The sequence below is a fragment of the Raphanus sativus genome, chromosome 4 (genome assembly GCF_000801105.2).
Source record: "Raphanus sativus cultivar WK10039 chromosome 4, ASM80110v3, whole genome shotgun sequence".
NCBI lineage: Eukaryota > Viridiplantae > Streptophyta > Magnoliopsida > Brassicales > Brassicaceae > Raphanus > Raphanus sativus.
Window position 1 is genome coordinate 10,678,949 of NC_079514.1, and position 20,711 is coordinate 10,699,659.

General features: G+C 37.9%; 7 protein-coding genes across 10 annotated transcripts; 2 read left to right on the forward strand and 5 right to left on the reverse strand.

The window, feature by feature from the left end:
- Positions 1 to 1,796: 1,796 nt before the first annotated feature.
- Positions 1,797 to 2,503, reverse strand: LOC130510868 (uncharacterized). The gene has a single exon (XM_057007563.1). The coding sequence runs from the start codon at positions 2,413 to 2,415 to the stop codon at positions 1,834 to 1,836; it is 582 nt and encodes a 193-aa protein (XP_056863543.1). The 5' UTR covers positions 2,416 to 2,503; the 3' UTR covers positions 1,797 to 1,833.
- A 148-nt stretch (positions 2,504 to 2,651) lies between these two features.
- LOC108852419 (uncharacterized) lies at positions 2,652 to 4,841 on the reverse strand. The gene is made up of 7 exons (XM_018625921.2): positions 4,690 to 4,841; positions 3,946 to 4,044; positions 3,735 to 3,848; positions 3,364 to 3,642; positions 3,171 to 3,284; positions 3,008 to 3,080; positions 2,652 to 2,913 (listed from the first exon to the last, which is right to left on the reverse strand). The coding sequence occupies exons 2-7, from the start codon at positions 4,012 to 4,014 to the stop codon at positions 2,876 to 2,878; spliced, it is 687 nt and encodes a 228-aa protein (XP_018481423.2). The 5' UTR covers positions 4,015 to 4,044; positions 4,690 to 4,841; the 3' UTR covers positions 2,652 to 2,875.
- Positions 4,842 to 6,398: 1,557 nt separating this feature from the next.
- LOC108854339 (protein PLASTID MOVEMENT IMPAIRED 1-RELATED 2) lies at positions 6,399 to 10,317 on the forward strand. 3 transcript variants are annotated; one of them, XM_018627872.2, is made up of 5 exons: positions 6,399 to 6,642; positions 6,899 to 8,858; positions 8,954 to 9,708; positions 10,059 to 10,129; positions 10,264 to 10,317. In XM_018627872.2, exons 2-5 carry the CDS (start codon positions 6,928 to 6,930, stop codon positions 10,276 to 10,278), a joined length of 2,772 nt encoding a protein of 923 aa, XP_018483374.1. In that variant the 5' UTR covers positions 6,399 to 6,642; positions 6,899 to 6,927; the 3' UTR covers positions 10,279 to 10,317. The 3 variants fall into 3 exon arrangements, with proteins under 3 accessions (XP_018483374.1, XP_018483373.1, XP_018483372.1); XM_018627871.2 differs by lacking the exons at positions 10,059 to 10,129; positions 10,264 to 10,317 and having other exon boundaries at positions 6,886 to 8,858; positions 8,954 to 9,949; XM_018627870.2 differs by lacking the exons at positions 10,059 to 10,129; positions 10,264 to 10,317 and having other exon boundaries at positions 8,954 to 9,949.
- Positions 10,318 to 10,385: 68 nt separating this feature from the next.
- On the reverse strand, positions 10,386 to 11,684 carry LOC108854342 (probable WRKY transcription factor 50). Of its 2 annotated transcripts, XM_018627877.2 has the most exons (4): positions 11,491 to 11,684; positions 11,275 to 11,421; positions 10,832 to 10,970; positions 10,386 to 10,685 (listed from the first exon to the last, which is right to left on the reverse strand). In XM_018627877.2, exons 1-4 carry the CDS (start codon positions 11,543 to 11,545, stop codon positions 10,562 to 10,564), a joined length of 465 nt encoding a protein of 154 aa, XP_018483379.1. In that variant the 5' UTR covers positions 11,546 to 11,684; the 3' UTR covers positions 10,386 to 10,561. The 2 variants fall into 2 exon arrangements, with proteins under 2 accessions (XP_018483379.1, XP_018483378.1); XM_018627876.2 differs by having other exon boundaries at positions 11,275 to 11,679.
- Positions 11,685 to 13,406: 1,722 nt separating this feature from the next.
- LOC108854340 (uncharacterized) lies at positions 13,407 to 14,762 on the forward strand. The gene has a single exon (XM_018627874.2). It carries the CDS (start codon positions 13,619 to 13,621, stop codon positions 14,639 to 14,641), a length of 1,023 nt encoding a protein of 340 aa, XP_018483376.1. The 5' UTR covers positions 13,407 to 13,618; the 3' UTR covers positions 14,642 to 14,762.
- Positions 14,728 to 16,357, reverse strand: LOC108854341 (PHD finger protein ALFIN-LIKE 4). The gene is made up of 5 exons (XM_018627875.2): positions 16,150 to 16,357; positions 16,032 to 16,064; positions 15,562 to 15,790; positions 15,308 to 15,440; positions 14,728 to 15,233 (listed from the first exon to the last, which is right to left on the reverse strand). Exons 1-5 carry the CDS (start codon positions 16,253 to 16,255, stop codon positions 14,952 to 14,954), a joined length of 783 nt encoding a protein of 260 aa, XP_018483377.1. The 5' UTR covers positions 16,256 to 16,357; the 3' UTR covers positions 14,728 to 14,951.
- A 1,637-nt stretch (positions 16,358 to 17,994) lies between these two features.
- On the reverse strand, positions 17,995 to 20,604 carry LOC108852211 (probable receptor-like protein kinase At5g39030). Its single transcript, XM_018625715.2, has one exon. It carries the CDS (start codon positions 20,579 to 20,581, stop codon positions 18,152 to 18,154), a length of 2,430 nt encoding a protein of 809 aa, XP_018481217.1. The 5' UTR covers positions 20,582 to 20,604; the 3' UTR covers positions 17,995 to 18,151.
- Positions 20,605 to 20,711: the final 107 nt, after the last annotated feature.

Here is a 20,711-nt window from a genome sequence, read left to right on the forward strand (position 1 = left end):
AACTTCTAACAATATTTTCTAGTGATTAATTCATACATGATGCATCTTATACACGTCTATGTTAGTGGTGCTAGAGCTAATTGTACCATCGGATGTTAATTAAAGGAAGTACTTATTACTAAAAATCTTAAAATTGAAATTAATAAATTATTTTCAGAAAAAACTTATCCTAGTTTTAGAGAACATCTAGTGGTTGCCCTGCCCTACGGATCGGAGTTGTATTAATTTCTTATATATATAAATATTTATTAATTTATGAAGCATTTGATAGTAACCAATGTATTAAAGGTCACAATTATAACGTTCATTTTCTTAATGCGTTCAAAGTTTTCTTATATTGCAACCAATGTATTAAAGGTCACAATTATAATAATCTTTTTTGTTTTTTTGTTTATAAATATTTGAAATTTAAGTCACACAAAAAATTGGCTAGTGGTAGATAGATTTTAGGAAAGGTAAGCGACTTAGATTCAAAATAAATCCACGACACTAAACTCGTGTATTCACACAAATATGAAACCATGGTCTGGGATCATTTGAATACTCGAAAATAGTCCATCGATCCATGGGTGGCACCTTCTATTAAAAATTACTCTACTACAGATCAAGGATACCTTAGTTTAATTAAAAAATATATTGTAATTTCAAACAAATATGTGTAGATAAATCTTATTCTATAAATAAAGAAATAATATGTTTCAACTCGTAAATAGTTAAATTATTTTGTAAAGAATTATAACATCATCAAACTAACAACATTAATTAAGTTTTAGTAATAATGTGAAAATTTATAAATGAATAACCAATCATTACAATCCTTGTGTTTCTCAAAAGGATTAAAAATATATTGTCTATATATTTTTGTGATTATTTATTGATCTTTTGTCTTGATTTTTGGTCATTCGGTAGCTAATTTTATGTTCATTTTTCCGTCTATATAGTTTTTGATAACTATTTTTTCTTGATATATTGCTATATATTTTTGTTATTAATTTATAGATGTTTGCAGAGATCCGTAGTATCAAGGAAACGATTTCAAATCGAAATTTGGAGACGATGCCAAATGCTCTAAAACATTGTTTTCAGTTTCTGACTTTTAACTAAAACTAGATCTTGATCCGCGCTTTGGAAGCGCGGAATATTTTACGATGAAAAATTTCACTAATAACTTAACAAATATTTTGGTAACTTTTAAAGAGTGTGTATTTAAAATATTTTTGCATTTAAATCAGTATTTTTAAATTCAACCCGATTGTGATTATACCGGTTAATCCGAAGATCTAACAATTCAATTTAGGTTTTTAAAATATTCATATTAAAAATCACTAAAACCGAGAATAACCGATTGAACTGATGGATGACCGATATGTAATCTAATTTGATTTAAATTGTAATAGTTTCATAATTTGTAATCTTATAATCCAAATTTTAAAGTTCATTATTTTGCAATTTATGAAATTATGATGTTTCTACAAAAAAAATTTAAAAAGTGATGGATATAAAATAACTAAGATTAATTATTGTATTGTTTGGAAATATTGATAGTAGTATATAAAATATATTGTTTGGAAACATTTATAGTAGTATAAAGAAATAAATATATTGTTTGGAAACATGGATAGTAGTATAAAGAAATGAACATTATTGATTTAATGTAGGTTTAACTATAAAGTATAAAAGTGTATTTAATTTAAAAACTTACAAAATAAATGTTAGATCCAATAGAATGTTTCTGTTTTAATAAGATAGATATATCTTCAAAGGGAGAACCAAAATAAAAATAAAAAATGCATACACACACTGACACAACATCCCGGCAACATATCAGAGGAATCACTTAGTGATCATCCCAGGCAACTTAGGTTGAGTATGACGATGAGGCCAAGGAGTCCAAGGGAAAAGCTCGTTAGTATCTTTCATCAGAAGACCTTCACGTCTGATCGCTAAAACGCATCTGTATCCAGGACACCGTTCTCCCAGCGCCGGCGTTATCTCGATATTGATAGTAGCATAACCCAAACTAGACCGGAAATGGCACCGGTTAGTCACCTTTGCGTTGGGGTTAATAGTGTAAAAGAAGAACTTTGCGTAGAACACGTCTCCAGGGAGAGACCTAGTCCATTGTTTCCGACCAATGCTGCACTCGAACCCTGCTTTTGGTTTCTTGATCCCTTTTAGTTCGTTGATAGCTTCGAAGATCACATTGGTTCCGTCTTTGAGTTCGAAATCAGAGCTGTAATATTCGCTGGGATGAATCGTCTCGTAATCAGCGTAATGGTTTATTAAAGGGTTGTCGTCCCCACTGCCGGTGACTTGTAACACAAGGCTTAGACATATTAGGGCTCCTATAAACAAATTTTCCATTTCCTCCTTTTTGAAGATTATTTCTAGGTTTTTTTTCTTTCTTATATACATACATACAAACAAAAAGTGTTCGGTTAGAGATCAATGTCGTTATTTGCTCAAATAGAAAGTATTTGTAACGTTTGTGTATACAATTGCTGTAACATTCTATATTTGCCATATGTTTGTTGAGATGAGTCTTGTAATATTAACAATCTAGTAGTTAATATTAACAGGGTTCCTATACAACTTCTTGACCGTCAATGAGTCTTGTAATATTAACAATCTAGTAGTTACACAAACACAAATAAAGAAAACTAGCTACATCATATAATAATGAGTTAAAGTTTAAACAGTGTGCTCTCTCACAGAAACAACATTGATAGTCTGTTTGGATTGTAATCAAAATACTAAAACAGAGGCAAGTGCACATGTGCTAAACATTCAAAGGTATAATCTTCCTACCTCTATTGGACCAAGTAGCAAGTTTTGGAGTAGCTTTTATAGCCACAAGTTACTGGAGATCTTTGGCTCATCCAATCATAGTACGCTTTCTTCCTCGTTGCCTCACTACAAAAGAAAAAAAAAAACATATTTTCAAATTTGAAAACAGAGTTGGGTTTTTAAGAGGAGACGTGGAAGAGGGGTTTGATAGAAGTAGAACCTTGAGCGAGCTTGTTGAACGTAGCTGACCATTGCTTTGAGGACTTCCGATATGCTGTCAGTATACGATCCATCTACATTTTCACAAACATAATACGTCATTTTGAGACAACAACAAACAAACTCGAACCAAGCAAAAGAGCAGTGAAGTAGCTATGTCTTACCACATTTCCGCATGAAGAATGCATTGAGAGCAAGGCTCTTTCAAGTACATATAGATCAACAGCTTTGTCTTCCGGCAAGGTCGACGTGAAACTCAACCCGAAATCAATTAGTACCTGAGAGAAGCCAAGACATGAACTATAGTAAGTAACTAAACGAGTGAACATAACTCTTTGAAGACGCTTGCTTACTTACCAGCTGATTTGTACCGCTTCGGACTAACATGTTTGAAGTGGTCAAGTCACCGTGAGACAAGCCACCGTCATGGAGCTTAGCGATGGCCTCACCAATCTGAGCAGCGATATCATCCAACCGTTCCTCGACTATCCCGTTAGCACCAAACTCTAGGAAAACGTCTTTGACAGAGACGCCCTCGATGTACTCGAGGGTCAAGGAATGAAGCAGAGGATCCACCGCATAGAGGACTGGAGTACAAACCCCGAGCTTTCTTGCTTTCGTCATACACCTTGCCTCCTACATAATATAAATATGAACAGTTGATTTCAAACACAAGGAAAAGGTAATGAAGAAGAAGAAGAAGAAGAAGAAGAAAGAAAGAAACGAACAGCATTCAATCGTTTGAGTGTGAGTTTCACATCAAGAATCGGGTGTCTATACTTCTTCGAGAACCGCTCTTTAACGATGGATCTTCTTCCCACAAACGTAGACTCGAACACCCTCTGAAAAACAAAAGACTTAATCATGTCAATAAAGCAAAAAAAAAAGAGAAAACATAAAACACTGATTGATCGATTCACACAGACAAGAGACACTTACAGCTTCAGCTCCTTGTTTTATCAGAAGGAGAGGTTCCTTCCCAACGTGGTCTCCCTCACTATCCATCATCCTAAGTTTCTTGGAAGCAACTTCCACAAACTAGAAAGCCAGCCAGCACAAAAGAAAACACACTTAAATGCAATATTTCGAAGCCTTGCACTCACACTATTATCACCAATGTACTGTCAGACCAAGAAACTAGTCGAAACTCCAAACAGTGTGACTCGATACTTAAGAAGTCTTCAATCTTTGAGTTCATAATACGAACACAGATGAGATCTTACGTAAGATAAAAAAAAAACAATTGATCATAACAACAATGACAATGTCAATAACACGTAACATAAGACTGTTAGTTTCGTCTTTTAACATCAATTGAGCAAATGTTAAATTATGTATACAGAAAACATAGATCAAAATCAGAAGTAATAAAACAGAGGTGTTATCAATCAACCCATCTATGCAAAATTAAATTTTTTTCTTCCGGCAACTTGGCCAGAAACAGCACACAACACATAACTAACTCGCCGGGATTGAATCGCTGTTCTAAAAAACCAAACTTTCTTTGGTCTAAACCATGTCAAATCTAATCGGAAACCATATTTTACCCCTCCTAATGGGGGCAATACGGGAAACACAAACAGACACTATGAACTTGTCGGAATCTTGTTTGGTCTCAGAGGAAACTCAAAACAGAGAGAGAGAGAGAGAGAGAGAGCAAGTTCACGGGAAAGAGGGACTAACCAACAATGATGAGTATAAGCCGGCGAAGAAGGAAGGAATCTGGTTAAAGACGAAGTTACCGTCGCAGGGAAGGAGGCGGAGGAGGAGAACAACGAAGAAAACTCGTTAACAATTTAGTTTTTTTTTTGTCGACTTCATTTTATTAATGGGTCTAAAGCCCAAACCCATTACAAGCAATATAAAACCTAAAATATAGCATTTAGCCCAACAAGCCCAAATAGAAAAGGATAATGATTTCAGCATGTTTGACACGTAGCACCCACACTAGTAGCTTGATGCTTTACTAAACAACAACGAGATGTTTCAAAAAAAAAAAAACAACAACAACGAGAAATCAATCCTTCTGATCCAGTGGAATACACGAGATCAAGCACAGAAGGATGAGAGCTATAAACACACATTTTTGTAAAATCGGACAAGCCGAACTTTACAATCACCTACGCGAAAACAGAATCCGACACACTATAAAATCACGTTTAATTCTTGAATCTTTTAATGTATAAACGAAAAGATAAGTACATTTTAATAACATAAATAATCAAATCAATTTTCTTAAACCATTCAATTTATATCTTTATATACCATAAACCGAAATATTATAAAAATCCTTATGTGTTAAGTACATTATGGGGCCAAATGCTTCACACTTATGACCATGTTTAAAGAGCAAATGGTTAGAAATGAAAAAGAGTTGAAAAAATGAGAATGAACATTAAAAAGAAATATTTCTTATAAATGGTGTGGAATTAAAAGAGTAGAGAGAAATTAACTATTCTCACTCATTTCTTTGGTACCATCTTGACTCAGATAAATATACGTCGATAAAGTGATTAGGAATAAAAAGATTAAAGTACGCTTGGAGTTCATCTTTCATGGACTGCACTGTTCCGTCCGTAGCGTCTCATGGGTGGCAGAGTATTCTGCTCGGAAGAAATTTACTCCGTAAAGGCCTTGGATGGATAGTAGAGAGTGGGGAGAGTATCCGGGTCTGGCAAAACCCGTGGATGAGTTGCGAGAAACCTGTTACTCCCATCGGCCCACCATTGTCATCTTCTGTTTATCTTAGGGTCAAGGACTTGCTTTGTATTCTCACTAACCAATGGGATATTGGAAAAATAAGAGATTACTTACCGCAGTACGAGAACCAAATTTTGAGGATTTTCACTAACTCTACTCCATCTCCGGATCACTTTGGCTTGGCTACCTGATAACTCTGGTGCGTATAACACTCGATCAGGATACATTATAGGAATGTTGGATGGTGCAGAACTCCCCTCCTCCCAACCTTTTTAATTGGATGAAGAATGTTTAGAATATTAAAACTGCTCCTAAGATCAAGGATTTTCTTTGGAGATTGGCTAGGAAAGCTATTCCTGTCAGTGAGAACTTGTAAGGATGTTGAGGATGATATCCATGTGTTCCTCTGATGGCCAGTGGCGTTACAAGTTTGGGAGTTCTTCTCCATTGAGATTGGTATGTCCACGACTACCCTATCGATCCATGAGTTTCTCTCCTCCTTGTTAACTGTTCGAAATCTACCCCTTATGGTGTTGTAAAACATTCTATAATTAATTTAAAGGGTTCCTTGATGGTCGTGACAAAAACAAAAAAAAAAAAAGTTCCTTGATGGCAACTGCGTGCTGTGACTGAACTGTAGAATATATACATAACGCATGCCGTTTTTGTGAGAACGCAGAATAGCAAAACAACAGACAGTCTTCTCGCCGCTTATCTAGCTCCATGCCTTAAATTCCATCTTCTATCTTCCTCCATGGTTACGTCACTGCAACACACACTCTATTTGGACCCCACCAAATCAGACGAACAAACCCTACCGGCGAAATCAAGCATTAAATTCACTCACGCTTTTCCCGTGAACACGATTTTTCTATTTTCTGAAAGTCCCGACAAGATCTCTTTGATTGTTTCGTTCCATAAATCCCTTTGAAACCGGTAAGAACAACGAGAGCTTTGTTTTGTCTGCTTCCTTCTGTTTTAGATTCTTTTCTTCTAATAGCAACACAAAGCAAGTCTCTTTTGATCTGTAACGGTTCTGCTGCTTCTATTCTCATACATTCAGATTCCAAGTTTTCATCTTACTCGTTGACTTGTAGTCTCTAGAGCAATGATTGTTTCACTCAAAGTTACTAACTTTGATTCTAATTTTGTTTTTTTTCCTTAAACTGACGTTTTCAGCATTTTGCTACAGTGTATGAGTTGATCAAATAGTGTTAAGCAATGTCCTCTACTGATAGAGAGGATTCATACAATGGGCAGCAGCTGTTGAGGGACATTAAGGAGGTAAGCAAAGCTCTTTACTTGAACAACAACCCACCTCAGAGGCCACTCCTTTCGTTGCCTCCTCCTGTCCGATCTAGATCTCTTGCAGAGAATGGACTTTTACTGCCAGATAAGAAGAAGAGATCGTCAGTAGCATGGGACTGGAAGAAGCCTCTGAAAGCTATAGCTCATTTGGGGCAGCGTAGGTTTGATGTTTGTTTCCTTCTCCACGTTCACTCCATCGAAGGCCTGCCTTCGAGTTTGGACGGTACTAAACTAGTTGTCCAGTGGAAGAGGAAAGACGAGGTGATGTCCACTCAACCTTGCAGTGTTTCGCAAGGAACTGCCGAGTTTGAGGAGACTTTGACGCATAGATGTTCGGTCTACGGTAGCAAACATGGGCCCCATCGTTCTGCGAAATACGAGCAGAAGCTTTTCTTGGTCTGTGCCTCTCCCGTCGATGCTCCCTGGCTTGTTCTAGGGAAGCACTGGGTTGATCTCGCCAGGATCTTGCCTTTGTCTCTTGAGGAGATGGAAGGTGCGAGAAGAAGCTCGAGGAAGTGGGACACGAGCTTCGAGCTGTCTGGTGTGGCGGAGGAGGGTTCTGCTGTGTTGAATCTTAGTTTTGATTACTCGGTTGTCACCAGCTCTGTCTGTGATTCAACTAGTGGTGGTGGTGGGAGTGTGGTGCTGAAGCGAGTTGGTAGTGTTCCGAGTATGGAGCGTAGATCTTCTTCACCGCTTGATGATGGGAATGGGAAGGTCTCCCATCAACTCTCGCCGAATCTGAGCCTTGATCTTTCAAGGTCGGTTGATCTTCTCTATGAAAAACTTAGCGAACAAAACCAAGAAAGATCAACAGGAACTGATGTAAAGTATGACCATCTGGAGACTGATAAGCAAGCAGATGACTCTGACAACACTGGAAAAAGAACTGATTCAAAGGAGTCCTCAGAAATTGAAATAATTGATGTCCTTGAGTTACTTAAAGACGAAGATGAAGATGCAGCCGTTTTAGAGGAAACCTTTTTTGTTGATCAGTTATCAGTGGCCGAGCTAAAAAGTGGAGGCCCCAAGTCTGCTTTAAGTAGCCATGTTGAGATTAAATCTTCATCAGCCATCGATGATTCTACTGACAAAGAAGCTAAATCTAGTTACAAAGCTGCAATGATATTGACGAAGTCACGAAGCTTGGATGACATTACCGAATCTGTGGCTAATGATTTTCTAAAGATGCTTGAACTTGAGGAAAGTTCTTATATATATACCTCAGATGGTGAACCTACATCTCCGCGTGAATCTCTGCTTCGAGAGTTCGAGAAGGAGGCTCTGGCTTCTGGAAACTGTCTCTTAGATGGTGGGGGAGAAGAATATGTGTCTGATACTGATGAGGAACCGAATGATTTCTCATTCTCCTCAAGTTCCGTGGGTGAGGGAAAGTCTCAGATCTTAATAAGCAGAAGGAGTGCCAAGCTACTTGAAGATTTGGAAACTGAAACTTTAATGCGAGAATGGGAGTTAGATGACAACAGTGTTTGCTCCGATGGGTTTGGAAGTCCAATAGAGCTTCCGGTTGGCGAGGAACTAGATTTGCCGCCACTTGGAGATAATATTGGTGGTCCTTTTGTTTGGACAAAAGGAGGAGGGTGTATCCGGTCTATGAGTCCGTTATTGTTCAGAAAGTGTAAGGATGCATCACGTCTGATCATGCAAGTTTCAGTCCCTGTGGTGTTAGTACCAGAATTAGGTTCTGATGTTCTTGAAATACTTCAAAGTTTGGCAGCTTCTGGAATCCAAGGGCTCTGCTCTGAGATTAATGCATTGATGCCTTTGGAAGATATCGTGGGGAAGACAATACATGAAGTTATCGAGGACACAGCATTTGAGAGGTTCAGATGCTTTCTACCATGTTGATTCCGTTATGCATAATATTTCTATTGTTAGGTTTATATAGTTCTCATTGTATTTTTTTCATGAATTGCAGAACCGCACATGATTGTTCTTCAAAAGAAAATTTTGGGGGCTTTGGATCAGGTTATGTACCTCTTGACGCTCTTGCTTCCTTAGCTATTGATGGGATAGAGAGTCTGTCGGTAGAAGGATTAAAGATTCAATACAGCATGTCAGACCAAGATCCACCATCAGTCACTGCACCAAAACCCATGGATCAATCCGAGGCTTTGGAGTTGATTAGTTTTTCGTTAACGTTGGATGAGTGGTTAAGGCTTGACCATGGAACATCAGGAACACATATGAGAAAGAGAAGCTCAGCTCACCATGCCTATCAAGATCAAGCTTCTAATGGAAAGGGTAATAATACCTTAGGGAACAAGTTGACACTTGCTCTTAGAGTATTGCTTAGAGATCCATCTCGATATAATGAACCTGTTGGTGCATCTATGCTTGCTCTGATTCAAGTTGAAAGGTCTCTGGTTTCCTCAGATCCACCTGTGTGTAGTTTGGCTCAAGAAGAGTCCTTTGATGACGATACACATTTGTGGAGAATCATTGACATTGGTCTTGCGGGTTTGAAAACTGAGCCTGGTGTAGACCATCCGTGGGGTACGAAAACCCAGCAAGAGTCTGGATCCCGCTGGTTACTTGCAAGTGGTACTGGCAAAACCAACAACTGTCAAGCTTCTAAGTCAAAGGCGATCATTGTATCAAACCCACAAGCAACCAGAAAGAACTTGGACTCATTGTGGAGTATAACAATCGATAGCAGGCACAATCAAGAAGGTGATTTGAATAGTAGCTCTGCTGCCTTTGTTCCACTAACAAGAAATTCAGATGTGATATTTTCTGATGATATAACAAAAGGATTGTGATAGTAGCATTTCCATCGGGATATTATCTTATACATTGTTTCCACTCTGCGTAAGAGCACATCATTTTGATGTGAAAGCAGCAGTCTTCTTTTTCTACTTGAATGTGTATGAGAAAATATATATTTTTAAGTAAATATACTTCCCTTTGCATCGATCCTTCTTCTCTTACAAAAGTTTATGATATTTTTCCTGTGAATCAAATATATGATTTTCTGTCTCGAGTGTAAATATACTGCCTTTAGGAATCTCTGTGATGTGCAGACTCGTCAATAGGAGAAACATGTAGCTTTGGTCTCCATCTTACTGCAGGAAAATCAAGGCTAAAATTCAAGGTACGTTACATAGTAAATGGCCGCTCTGTAATTATTTGTAATGGATCGCTTACTAAGTATTTGATTCAAATCATCAAATAATGTGATGCTTTCTCAGTTCCTTGTGCATGAATTTTTCATCCTGCTCTATGCAGGTTCAAGGCTGGTAAGAAGCAATCATGTTCATCCTTGGTTTGGGAGTTGGCCTGGTAAATTTTCTACTCTTGCATTGATATTCCAAGATTACTAATTTATGAAGTACTCAAGACTCAGAATATCATAAAATTTTCAAAATTTGTCAATCAGTTTACATTGAGTATAAGTAGAATAACCAATGAAAATCAGTCTCTAGAACAGATTCATCAGAAATTATAATGTGAATAATAGTATTGGTGTCACTATCTTTTCTCATGACTGCTTTGTAACCATAAGCTTAGAAAATTCTTAAGAATCTTAGTTCATGCTTGAGTGATTGTGGAAGCCCTCATAAGTTGTTATCACAAACCTCGGATCATCTCCATCTCGTTCAACCCTTTTCTTCACGGGACAGCCATCAGCTGAACACTTGAAGTAGTTTCTGCAAATTACATGAAAATCATTACAATCATGCCAAATTTTTTGCTTTTGTTATCTCACATTTGGTATGCTTCTTTAACATTGGAGTATGAAAAGGTTAAGATTTAGAAAGATGTGGCTAATAATTGAGAAAATGTTGTTTTCTACCTGGGATTTGGGCTATTCTTCACCATCTTCTTTCCATACTTTCTCCACTTGAACCCGTCGTCAAGCACTTCTACATCAGACTGTGTCTTGAATGCAACTCTCTCTTTTACTTTCTTCTTTTCTTTCTTAATCTGTTTTTCTTGCATAAGTCAATAGGAAAGAAGAAAAACAGATTCAGCACAGGATGACCTGTAAAACACCATTTTACTTCACCTAAAAGTTCTTTGGTAAAAGTCCTAATATGTCTATGCTTTTCAGAAAACTGTCTTTGAACCCAGCCATCTTATGGTCTAGTTTCCTAACGCATAAGGTTAATGAAATCATCATGGACGCATGTTTTAAATAGTGTATGCATATGTTGACAGATCTTTGAATCATTATTCCATTTTCTTTCAGTATAATCCTTTCTTATATGGTTTCCCCAGAAGAAAAGAGAAACTTACCGGCAGAACCAGTGGCTGTAGCAGCGGCAACAGATGCGTTGGTACTTGGAGATTTGGGATGATCAAAACTGCTAGAGGAACCTGAGAAGAAGGCAGCAGGATGATGAGCATCATCACTAGTCTGATAACCATAAGAATGATTCATCCCTGAAACCGCAGACACAAGATTATCGTCCATCCATTCATCTGACAAGTACATATCCGGAAGGTCGAAACCTGAGTAAGTATCATCGCTGAACCTCCTCCCCAAGTTTGTCTCTGCATCATTCATAGTTCTAGTTATGCATACAAAAAGAGAATGTGTGAGTAGTGCCTATATGTTTCAAAATAAGTCTTTCTTTTTCCGGGTTTTAAAGACTAACTTTAGAGAGGAAGCTTCAAGGTAAATGTATAAATATATAATATGTAGAAACGTGTACTTGTTGAAGGTACAGATACATAAAAAGATAGATGCTTCAAACCAGTTTTAAGTCTTACAAAGACCTGTGGTTGACTTGTGTCTTAGTCCACGACTACTCTTTTATTTATTTTTATTTTTTTTCCTTTGTCTTCTTTCAAGTCTTTTCATAGGTCTTCTAGTGCAAGGAGGTAGGCTTAAGTTACGGTACATAAAGTACCATCACTGAGAATCAAAATACCAATTCATTTTGAAGCGATATGACATACTTGGCTGAAATGAAATGAAATGAAAAGAAAAGATATAAAAGAGAGAAAAGACCGACTCTTATGTATTTAGACTGTTGAATTTTCAAGTCAAGCAGACTTTGTTGGGTAGAGATTCTCCATCTTTTCTGCTTCCTACTTTTTAGACCCTATTAAGTAGTAGTAACTTATGCAGTCTAAGACGGGGTCATATGAATATCTTTTTCTTGTTATAAGAAGTAACTATACATTTACATAGTAAAAGATTTGTCCATATGTATGATATCTAGATTTTTAGTTTAGTTAGTCAAGTTTTAATCTTGGAAAGGTGTAACAACATGTGTGGTTGTCATGGTGATTGAATACGCTTATTGTATCTTGTTTGCTTAGTTACCATGCTAAATTCTTTTGCAAAGGTTAAGCTTTACTCAGTCTGTTGTATGGCTTATCTTCTGTTGTATGGCTTATCTATTTTAGGATCGTTTCTTGATCTTGGATCTTCTTCAGGTAGCCGCAGTTAGGATCTATATAGTCCTAGTTCAATTTCTTCATTCCTTTGTTTTGAGTCTACCCCTGATTCCTGAAGAGAGACACTCTATGAAATGAACAATAGTAAACATCTGATATTATATTGTCTAAGCATGTAGCATATGCTGATGCAGTCATTTAAGCCAGTGTTATACGTGCTTGCATGTGGATGTGGCTGATTATCGTCACAGGTCCGGGGTACATTGTTGAATCCATCTTTTGCTTTGGCTCTGGAACCAGTATAGAGATCGTTTGAACCATCTTCTTCCTTCTCATTCAGAAGGTTTTAACTGATTCTTCTGGGAGTGTGTGTGTGTGTGTGTTATTTTACTTAGTAACTGGAGTCATAGTGTGCATTCTATTTTCTAGTGCCATACATTATCTTATTGTGAATCTATAGATGAAACCATGAGTTAACTCAAGGTTTTTATTGCTATTATATCAAACAGAGAGTTGACTTAAGGTTTTTCTAACAAGTTGATCATGTTGGCTTTGGCTTGCAGCTGAACATTTACTGAGGCTGGAGAAGGATTCTCTTGGACTAATCACTCTTTTATTAAAAAAAAAAAGTATCCATCAAATTGTCACAGGGACGGTTATGAACAAGTACATTATTTCTCAAAAAGTGAAATGAGACACCCACAGGAAGCAGCAACAAAAAAAAAGAAATGTGACTCTGAATCAGAAACTAAAGAAAAAAAAAAGATGCAAATAAGAATGAATAAAAAATGTGGATACACCCATAGAATGATGAAACAAGTGGACGACCCAACAGAAACCAATGTTAACCTCAAAGGCGGCGAGTTTCTCGTACATAATCCAATAACAGTTCACCACGTGTCCAGTCATCCTCCTTCCCACATGTCTCGCACACCCTTTTGAGCCATTAAAGGCCAAGCTCCCCCCTTATTATACGACCCATCGTTTTGGCTCCTTTTTTTTTTACTAAAATATATTCTCTATCCAGTTCACAGTTTTATAAGCTAATAGATCCACAGAGATCTTCTCATTCGACTGGTCTATATCTACTCCTCTCTCTTCTCCATAAGATATTTCATAATACTAGTGTGAATCAACAGAGTTTCCATGTTTTAAGGTCACTCACAAGTTATACATCTCTTTCTTAGTGAAGTCACTTGATAGCTGAAGTTAAAAAAAAAAGATAAAGTTGAAAATGAGTTTAGGTGCTTTGATGAGGGAAGAGAAGAGAGCAAGACCAGCTTCTTCTCAGGTGTACATGTCCAAAGATGTAGACTGGCAAATGCTTGATAAGTCAAGGTTCTTCTTCCTCGGTGCCGCTCTCTTCTCCGGTGTATCCACTGCTCTTTACCCTATCGTAGTCCTCAAGACAAGGCAACAAGTCTCACCGACCCACGTTTCCTGCGCCAACATCTCTCTGGCCATCGCTAGGCTCGAGGGTCTGAAAGGGTTCTACAAGGGGTTTGGTACATCTTTGCTTGGTACCATCCCGGCTCGTGCTCTCTACATGACGGCTCTAGAGATCACCAAGAGTAGTGTAGGCCAAGCAACTGTTAGGTTAGGTTTGTCTGATACAACGTCTATGGCTGTTTCCAACGGTGCAGCCGGTTTGGCCTCGGCAGTTGCTGCTCAGGTTGTCTGGACTCCTATTGATGTCGTGAGCCAACGGCTTATGGTTCAAGGAGACCTGTCGGCGAATAAGCATGTCCCTGGAGTGATCAGTTCTTGTAGATACACTAATGGGTTAGATGCTTTTAGAAAGATTCTTTACAGTGATGGACCGAGAGGGTTCTACAGAGGGTTTGGTCTCTCCCTCTTGACTTATGCACCTTCGAACGCTGTATGGTGGGCGTCTTATTCTTTGTCTCAGAAAAAGATTTGGTCTCGTTTCAAAGGTCCATGTGACCGTAAGGAAAACGCTCCTGGCTCAATGGTGGTTCAAGCGCTGAGTGCAGCCATAGCAAGCGGTTGTTCAGCTTTGATAACGATGCCGGTAGACACAATCAAGACGAGGTTGCAGGTTTTAGACGCGGAGGAGAATGGGAGGAGACGAGCGATGACAGTGATGCAGACGGTGAAGAGCTTGATGAGGGAAGGAGGGTTTGGGGCTTGTTACAGAGGGTTGGGACCAAGGTGGGTCTCAATGTCAATGTCTGCAACAACTATGATCACAACCTACGAGTTCTTGAAGCGTCTTTCCACTAAGAAGCAGAGATGATTATATGATATAAAGTTATAAAACCATTCATAAGTCTAAGTTTCTCTGTTTCTTGTGTTGAAATGAAGAAACGTAATGGGCAAATCTAAACAAGACGCAATTGATTGAGTTTTAAAAATGTTTTTCATCTCTAATAAACAAACATAAAACAGAACAAAGAGGGCTAACTAGCGCCTAAAGATAAACCAAATCACATGAAGTCTTAAAACCAACAAATCTGATCTAACCAAACAGTTAGGGGATTGTTCATCATATGCAAAAGCAAATAGACAAAGGCGGGGGGCAATAAACAATGAGTTCTTTTTTTTGTTTAGGATCGAGCTCTCTTGTTGCTGCAAGATGGGCACTTGTACTGCTTGATGTGCTCAGCCCTGGCTGGTGTAATCTTGACACACTTCCCATGGAACCAGTTCTCGCAGAGGTCACAGCAGATCCAGAACTCATCAGCGGCATAGCTCTCACCACATGCCCCACATTGTGTTTCCCCTTGCTCATCATCGTCATCATCATCTTCATCCTCTTCCACACCTTCCTCTTCCTCTTCATCTTTGGGCTCTGGCTTTGAGTACTTGGGCTTAGGTTCTGATCCTCTCTGTAATTTGACAAAGGGATTTAGTAAGTTGGACAAAAAGAACATTGCACATAAAAAAAGCAAAAGCTTGTTACCTTGGAGTTTGACTTTGATCTGTTGCTGCTGTTGTTGGAAACAGAGGACTTCTCCTTTGATTGTTTCTTTGCGGTGCCAGCCACAACCTCGAATATCGATGGGAGGTCATTCATCATATTGAAAAGCCGTTTCCTGCAAACATCAATGACAAAGAGCTGAAACTGTTAAGGAGTAGAAAACTTGACAAGAATGAATAATGGTATCATGTAATCATCATGCAAGACTAAAAACAGAAAGAACATAAGACATATACCTATCAGCTTTGTCAAATCCAAACCTGGCTCCAAAAAAGAAAGCAACAGCAAGAAGCCATGCATCACTGTGGACAGCAACAAGGGACAACCAATCCTTTTCCATCATCCCGTCTCGGGCAAAGTTGATACCCAAGACAGGCTCCGGGAGCTCAGGGGGAACCTCTTCAGCTGGTAGATTCACTTCCCAGTGCTCGTTCGGGTGTCCATAAAGGCACAAGTTCTCCTTCTCTATAAAATCACAAAAGGAAAAGACAAAAGACTTTCCTCAGTGGAAACCAAATCCCACAAACAAAAAATCAACACTTTACTAATCTATTGAGGAGAATTGAGAGAAACTATCAAAAACCCTAAATGCATCATTCAACACTCAGCTCAAAACAGAGCACAACAAAGACAATTCAAACAGACATTAAAAAAACAGTGACTTTGGGTCAATCCCACAAACAAATCTCTGAAGGGTAACACTCACCTGGATCGCAGAGTCGGTAAAACTCCTGAACATCTGCGGAATTAAAAAAAAAAAGTTGAGATTTTTTTGATGACAATGGAAGAGCTAAATAAGCGAAGTGACCAATAATAAAATTTACCAGTGGTTAAAGCCTTAATCATGCCATTCCTACGACCCTTAAAATCCCTAAAAACCTCCTCCACCGTTCGTGGGTTGTACGCTGCACCACCACCACCTCCGTCCATAATCTTTTACACACAGAAGGAAGTATTTTGACTTGCCCTGAACAATTGGTGGGTGCGTGAGAGAGAGAGAGAGATGTGACAAAGAGAGAGAGAGAGAGAGCGGACACTAAAACAATTTATTAATCAGATTTAATAAGAGGAGGATGAGTCCGCAGATGAAAGAGAGAGAGAGAGAGAGAGGAATCTGATGGGGAACGGAGCACGAGAAAGCGTTTACGTTACTAACCTCTAGGATCTTAACACGTGTTTTGTTTCGCTGTCGCCTGAGCGCCGGCGATGACACGGGAACCTCCTTTGTTATTAGTATGTTTTGGTTTTGGGAGTAGTAGTAATGTGTTTAATGGTTTTTTCACTTTTGTGTTTTAATTTGTTTTTAGTAATGGATTGTAGAAAACCATCGGTTCTTTAGCATCAAATTCTTTTCAGTAGTAGATGGATTAAATTTTTTTTTTTTTTTGATCAAGTAGATGGATTAAATTTAAAGCTACACATTGGACTGCTTTTAGCCTCTTAATTATCGTCTCAGATGGTTTATATGAGATTATATGAATTCATCTTTCTTTTTTTTGAAACTTAGGCTTGAATTCATCTATTTTGTTCGCATCAAAATTACTTTCCAAATTTAAATCATAATTACTTTCCGAATATAAATCATAACTAACAATAATATTAACGGTTTTTATGTGTTTATAATATTTTATTAGATTCTCGAAATTTTCTGTTTTAAACGGTAAGAATTTTTGGGTAAAATATGATATAATAATTATGGTAATAAATTTCTTAGTTTCTTTTGATATTTTTATTGTTTCCTCTACTAAAATAGTTAAAATGAAATTCTAAACTCATTTTTTTGCTCCGAATTTTCCTTATTAACATGATACTAAAACAATAGGTTTAACGATTTTTGTTTTTATTATTAAGATATTGATCTATTAAAAACTTAACCTTAGCACCTATTTCTTTTCTAACATATGATACCATATTTTTTGTTGTTATTTTTATTTTTATATTAGTAACTTAATTTAAAATTTCATAAAATACTAAATTGAACTAATATATTCTTAATACTAGTGATATGGTATGCCAAGAAATATACAATAATGTTTCTAAAATTTACCAACTCAACATTGATTATTTGTTTATGTTCACTTTTATAATGTTTCAAATTCAGAAGAATTCATGAAAATCATCTAGGTCTGCTACATTTGATAGGTCTAGGATAGCTTGTGTTCTTGGATTTTTTCTTTCTCTTATCTTCTAACAGTCATTCAGATAATCTTCATATTTTGAATGTTGTAAAATATTAAACGTGGCTGTGATAATTTATTTCTAGAATTCTGTGTTGCTTAAATTTGGTATAGTTAATTAATTATGTTAATTATGACAGTAATACCATTGATTATTTTGATTAATTATTTGTTTTTCCAATAATTTTGTTAAAATCCGCTAATTATTTAAAAGTTCATGAAGTAGAGAATCCAGAAATTGAGCAAAAAAAATCTGGTAAAACAAGATTACCAGTCAACAAAAAAGGGTTATGGAACTTGACAAAATCATGATTCTGTAGTTTCCACTACCATAACCTCTTCTTGTCTTCTTGATATCGTTTAACAATCAACAGACTCACTCATGCTGTCCATCTTAATGATTAAACCTCTTTCTTGGTTTTATTATTTTCTGAAAGAATGCTAAGGTTCCGATAGTAAACTTATAGGAATCTAGTGTTCTGGTGAAAAGGATTATTTGTAGACCAACTGAAATTTCAATTGGTGTTGTTGTTTCTTTTCTTCCAAAATTCGGAAATACATTTATATATTGTTATACATAAATGTTAAAAAGAAAATTCTCAAACTCTGTCTTATCAGAAACATATTTCTGCACTAGATATTGGTAGAATCAAAGGTTCGAGTTGTTTTCTTCTGCTTCATAGCCATGAGAAAACGAAGGCAGTGAAGAAGATTGATCAGGAACAAGCCCTCTAGAAATATGCATAGAAGGTTTAGGAGGGATTTCAAGAGCATCCAGACTTCCTTCTATCATCTCAACAACTCTGTTCATGGGTGGACGATCCATTGGGCATGGTTGAATACACCATAGACTCACCAAAATCATCTTCCTTACAATCTCATTTTCCTCTGTAGTTATTTCATCCCCAAGTATCCACGTTTGCTGCCCATTTTCAAGATCCTCATATATCCAATCCGGAAAGTATGCTGAAGTTGCATTGGAATCTATGGTCGTGTCAACTATTTTTTTGCTTCTTGCCCCAAGCATCTCAAGGACTAGCATTCCATAGCTATACACATCAGACTTATGGGATACTCCACCGTACATTCTTGAGAATACCTCAGGTGCAATGTAACCTATCGTTCCTCTTGTGTCGATCAATGACACGATGCTTTCTCTTGTTTCACATAGCTTAGCAAGACCAAAGTCGGAGACCTTAGGACAAAGATTGCCATCTAACAGAATATTTTGAGGTTTGATGTCGAAATGGACAATCCTTGTTTTGCAGCCGTAGTGCAAGTACTCTAATCCCCGAGCAACGCCTAGGGCGATTCCATAGAGAGTTGTCACATCCAGAGTCAATGGCTTATTCTCTCTAGAGATAAACCGATCCAAAGACCCATTCTCTAGAAACTCATACACAATCGCCCTTTTGGACCCTTCGTAGCAAAAACCAAGCAAAGAAACAATGTTTACGTGGGACGTTTGGCTCATGCTCGCAACTTCGTTGATGAAATCTTCTCCATTTCCCATTGAGTCCTTTAAGACCTTAACTGCAACCTTACGACCATTACAAAGGTTTCCACCATAAACAGTTCCAAACCCTCCTTTTCCAATGGTATGTGAAAATGATTTTGTAATCTTCTTCACTTCTGCATGAGTGTAGTGTTTAAGTAGTACCTTGAACATAGCGACGCTCTTGTTCTGTCTATTATTCATATTCTTCCTCTTTATCTGACGCACCAGAAAGATGAGGAAAACAATGGCAGACACCGCTAAAGCTACAGAACCAGCAGCTATGAGTGTTATTGTAACAATCCGCTTCCGTCGACTTGTATTTGCAACATTAAGTTCTGCGATAGTGTCAAGATTGTTCAACTTGAGAATCTCTAAACCATTCAAAATAGCATCATTAAATATTGAAGGAAATTTCTTGGGAGGGTGCAAGTCAAGTCGTAGATCAGGTCTCAGTCCATTTTCAGAACCCACATATACACTGAAGTCTAGATAAATCGGAGCGTGAGAAGCAGTACGGCTATGGGAAACTATACTCATTTCAAGCTTTGCAATCTGATTCCCGATGAAGATGGTGAAGATACGTCGATCAGGTTCGTTCACTCCTTGTAGAGTGTCACAGAAATGAAGCCTGACGAGGTAGGTAAACCCGGCATCAACTTTGAAGAGCCATGTCAAGTTGAAACGCAGGTTGAGTCGAAGGTTCTGACTGTTCCCCATTGTTCGATAGGTGTTGTACACATCTTCTGGAGCAACGTACGCCGGAGTAGTGTCTGTGTAGTCTATCTTCACATCCGGTAATATCTGTTTGGTCGCTGAATTCTCACTGAGAAGAAAATCATCATCGGGAAGCCACCGCCGGAACATTCCTGTGTCTTTAACGGCAGAAACCATATGTCCTCCCACGTTCAAGCGGTAAAGCGTCTCTAATGCTGTCGCTTCATCTACATTTTTAATGTTGGAACTCACGTTTGTTATTTGGCCATCAAATCCCCCCTTTGTGTAAAACCCATCTGGCATGGAGACAATCTCCACACCATTAACGAAAGCTAAAGAATTTGAAGAGGGAATGAAGCTGAGGCTGAGAGTTTCAAAAACCGGAACGATAAACTCTTTGATCAGATATTTTGATTCCGGTTTGGAAGTCGTTACCGTTAGATAGGCGCTAAAGTTCTTCAAGATAGTGAAACCGTTGACTCTGACGGAGAAGTAGGAACCGTTGGCGTTGAAATCGGACCCGTACAGGGTCGGGTAAAAGTATAACCGGAGAAATTTCCAGCCGGGAGAGACAGTAAATTTGTAGGTGAAATTAGATCGGAAAATGCGAGCTTCCATGAACGGAACATGAGAACCTGCAAAGTAAGCTTTTGCAGCAAACGACTGGTTTCCTGTATTCCAGGACAAAATGTCCTCGTAGTACTCCTCATCCCACCAAGTTCGGTTGTCGGTGTCGTTGGTATTGGAGGTAGCACCACAGTTCAAGAGTAAGACATCGGTGGGTTCGTACGCCGCCGCCGTTGCACCTTCTATTCGGCAGGTGTCGGAAACAAAAACAGAGAAAACAAACAAAACGTAGAAGATCATGGAACTTTTTTTTTTGATAAAAGTATTTTAGAGGAAAGAAGAAAATGCTGAGAGATGAGCTAATAATTTCAAGCAATACAGTATATCCGATGAGTGACTCTCAGACATGTACAATGATATTCACATATTC

What these genes read in the sequence shown, in the direction of transcription:
- LOC130510868 (XM_057007563.1), bottom strand. Translation starts at nt 2,415, where the DNA reads ATGTATATAAGAAAGAAAAAAAACCTAGAAATAATCTTCAAAAAGGAG.
- LOC108852419 (XM_018625921.2), bottom strand. Translation starts at nt 4,014, where the DNA reads ATGATGGATAGTGAGGGAGACCACGTTGGGAAGGAACCTCTCCTTCTG. An exon ending in TAAAACAAGGAGCTGAAGCT is followed by an intron (nt 3,849 to 3,945) that starts GTAAGTGTCTCT and finishes TTTGTTTTTCAG; the next exon opens with AGGGTGTTCGAGTCTACGTT. An exon ending in GAAGCGGTACAAATCAGCTG is followed by an intron (nt 3,285 to 3,363) that starts GTAAGTAAGCAA and finishes GGCTTCTCTCAG; the next exon opens with GTACTAATTGATTTCGGGTT.
- LOC108854339 (XM_018627871.2), top strand. Translation starts at nt 6,928, where the DNA reads ATGTCCTCTACTGATAGAGAGGATTCATACAATGGGCAGCAGCTGTTG. An exon ending in GAGGACACAGCATTTGAGAG is followed by an intron (nt 8,859 to 8,953) that starts GTTCAGATGCTT and finishes CATGAATTGCAG; the next exon opens with AACCGCACATGATTGTTCTT.
- LOC108854342 (XM_018627876.2), bottom strand. Translation starts at nt 11,545, where the DNA reads ATGAATGATGCAGAGACAAACTTGGGGAGGAGGTTCAGCGATGATACT. An exon ending in TACAGCCACTGGTTCTGCCG is followed by an intron (nt 10,971 to 11,274) that starts GTAAGTTTCTCT and finishes GACTTATGCAAG; the next exon opens with AAAAACAGATTAAGAAAGAA. An exon ending in AAGAATAGCCCAAATCCCAG is followed by an intron (nt 10,686 to 10,831) that starts GTAGAAAACAAC and finishes TGTAATTTGCAG; the next exon opens with AAACTACTTCAAGTGTTCAG.
- LOC108854340 (XM_018627874.2), top strand. Translation starts at nt 13,619, where the DNA reads ATGAGTTTAGGTGCTTTGATGAGGGAAGAGAAGAGAGCAAGACCAGCT.
- LOC108854341 (XM_018627875.2), bottom strand. Translation starts at nt 16,255, where the DNA reads ATGGACGGAGGTGGTGGTGGTGCAGCGTACAACCCACGAACGGTGGAG. An exon ending in GATTAAGGCTTTAACCACTG is followed by an intron (nt 16,065 to 16,149) that starts GTAAATTTTATT and finishes TTAATTCCGCAG; the next exon opens with ATGTTCAGGAGTTTTACCGA. An exon ending in GATCAAAGTCAAACTCCAAG is followed by an intron (nt 15,234 to 15,307) that starts GTAACAAGCTTT and finishes GTCAAATTACAG; the next exon opens with AGAGGATCAGAACCTAAGCC.
- LOC108852211 (XM_018625715.2), bottom strand. Translation starts at nt 20,581, where the DNA reads ATGATCTTCTACGTTTTGTTTGTTTTCTCTGTTTTTGTTTCCGACACC.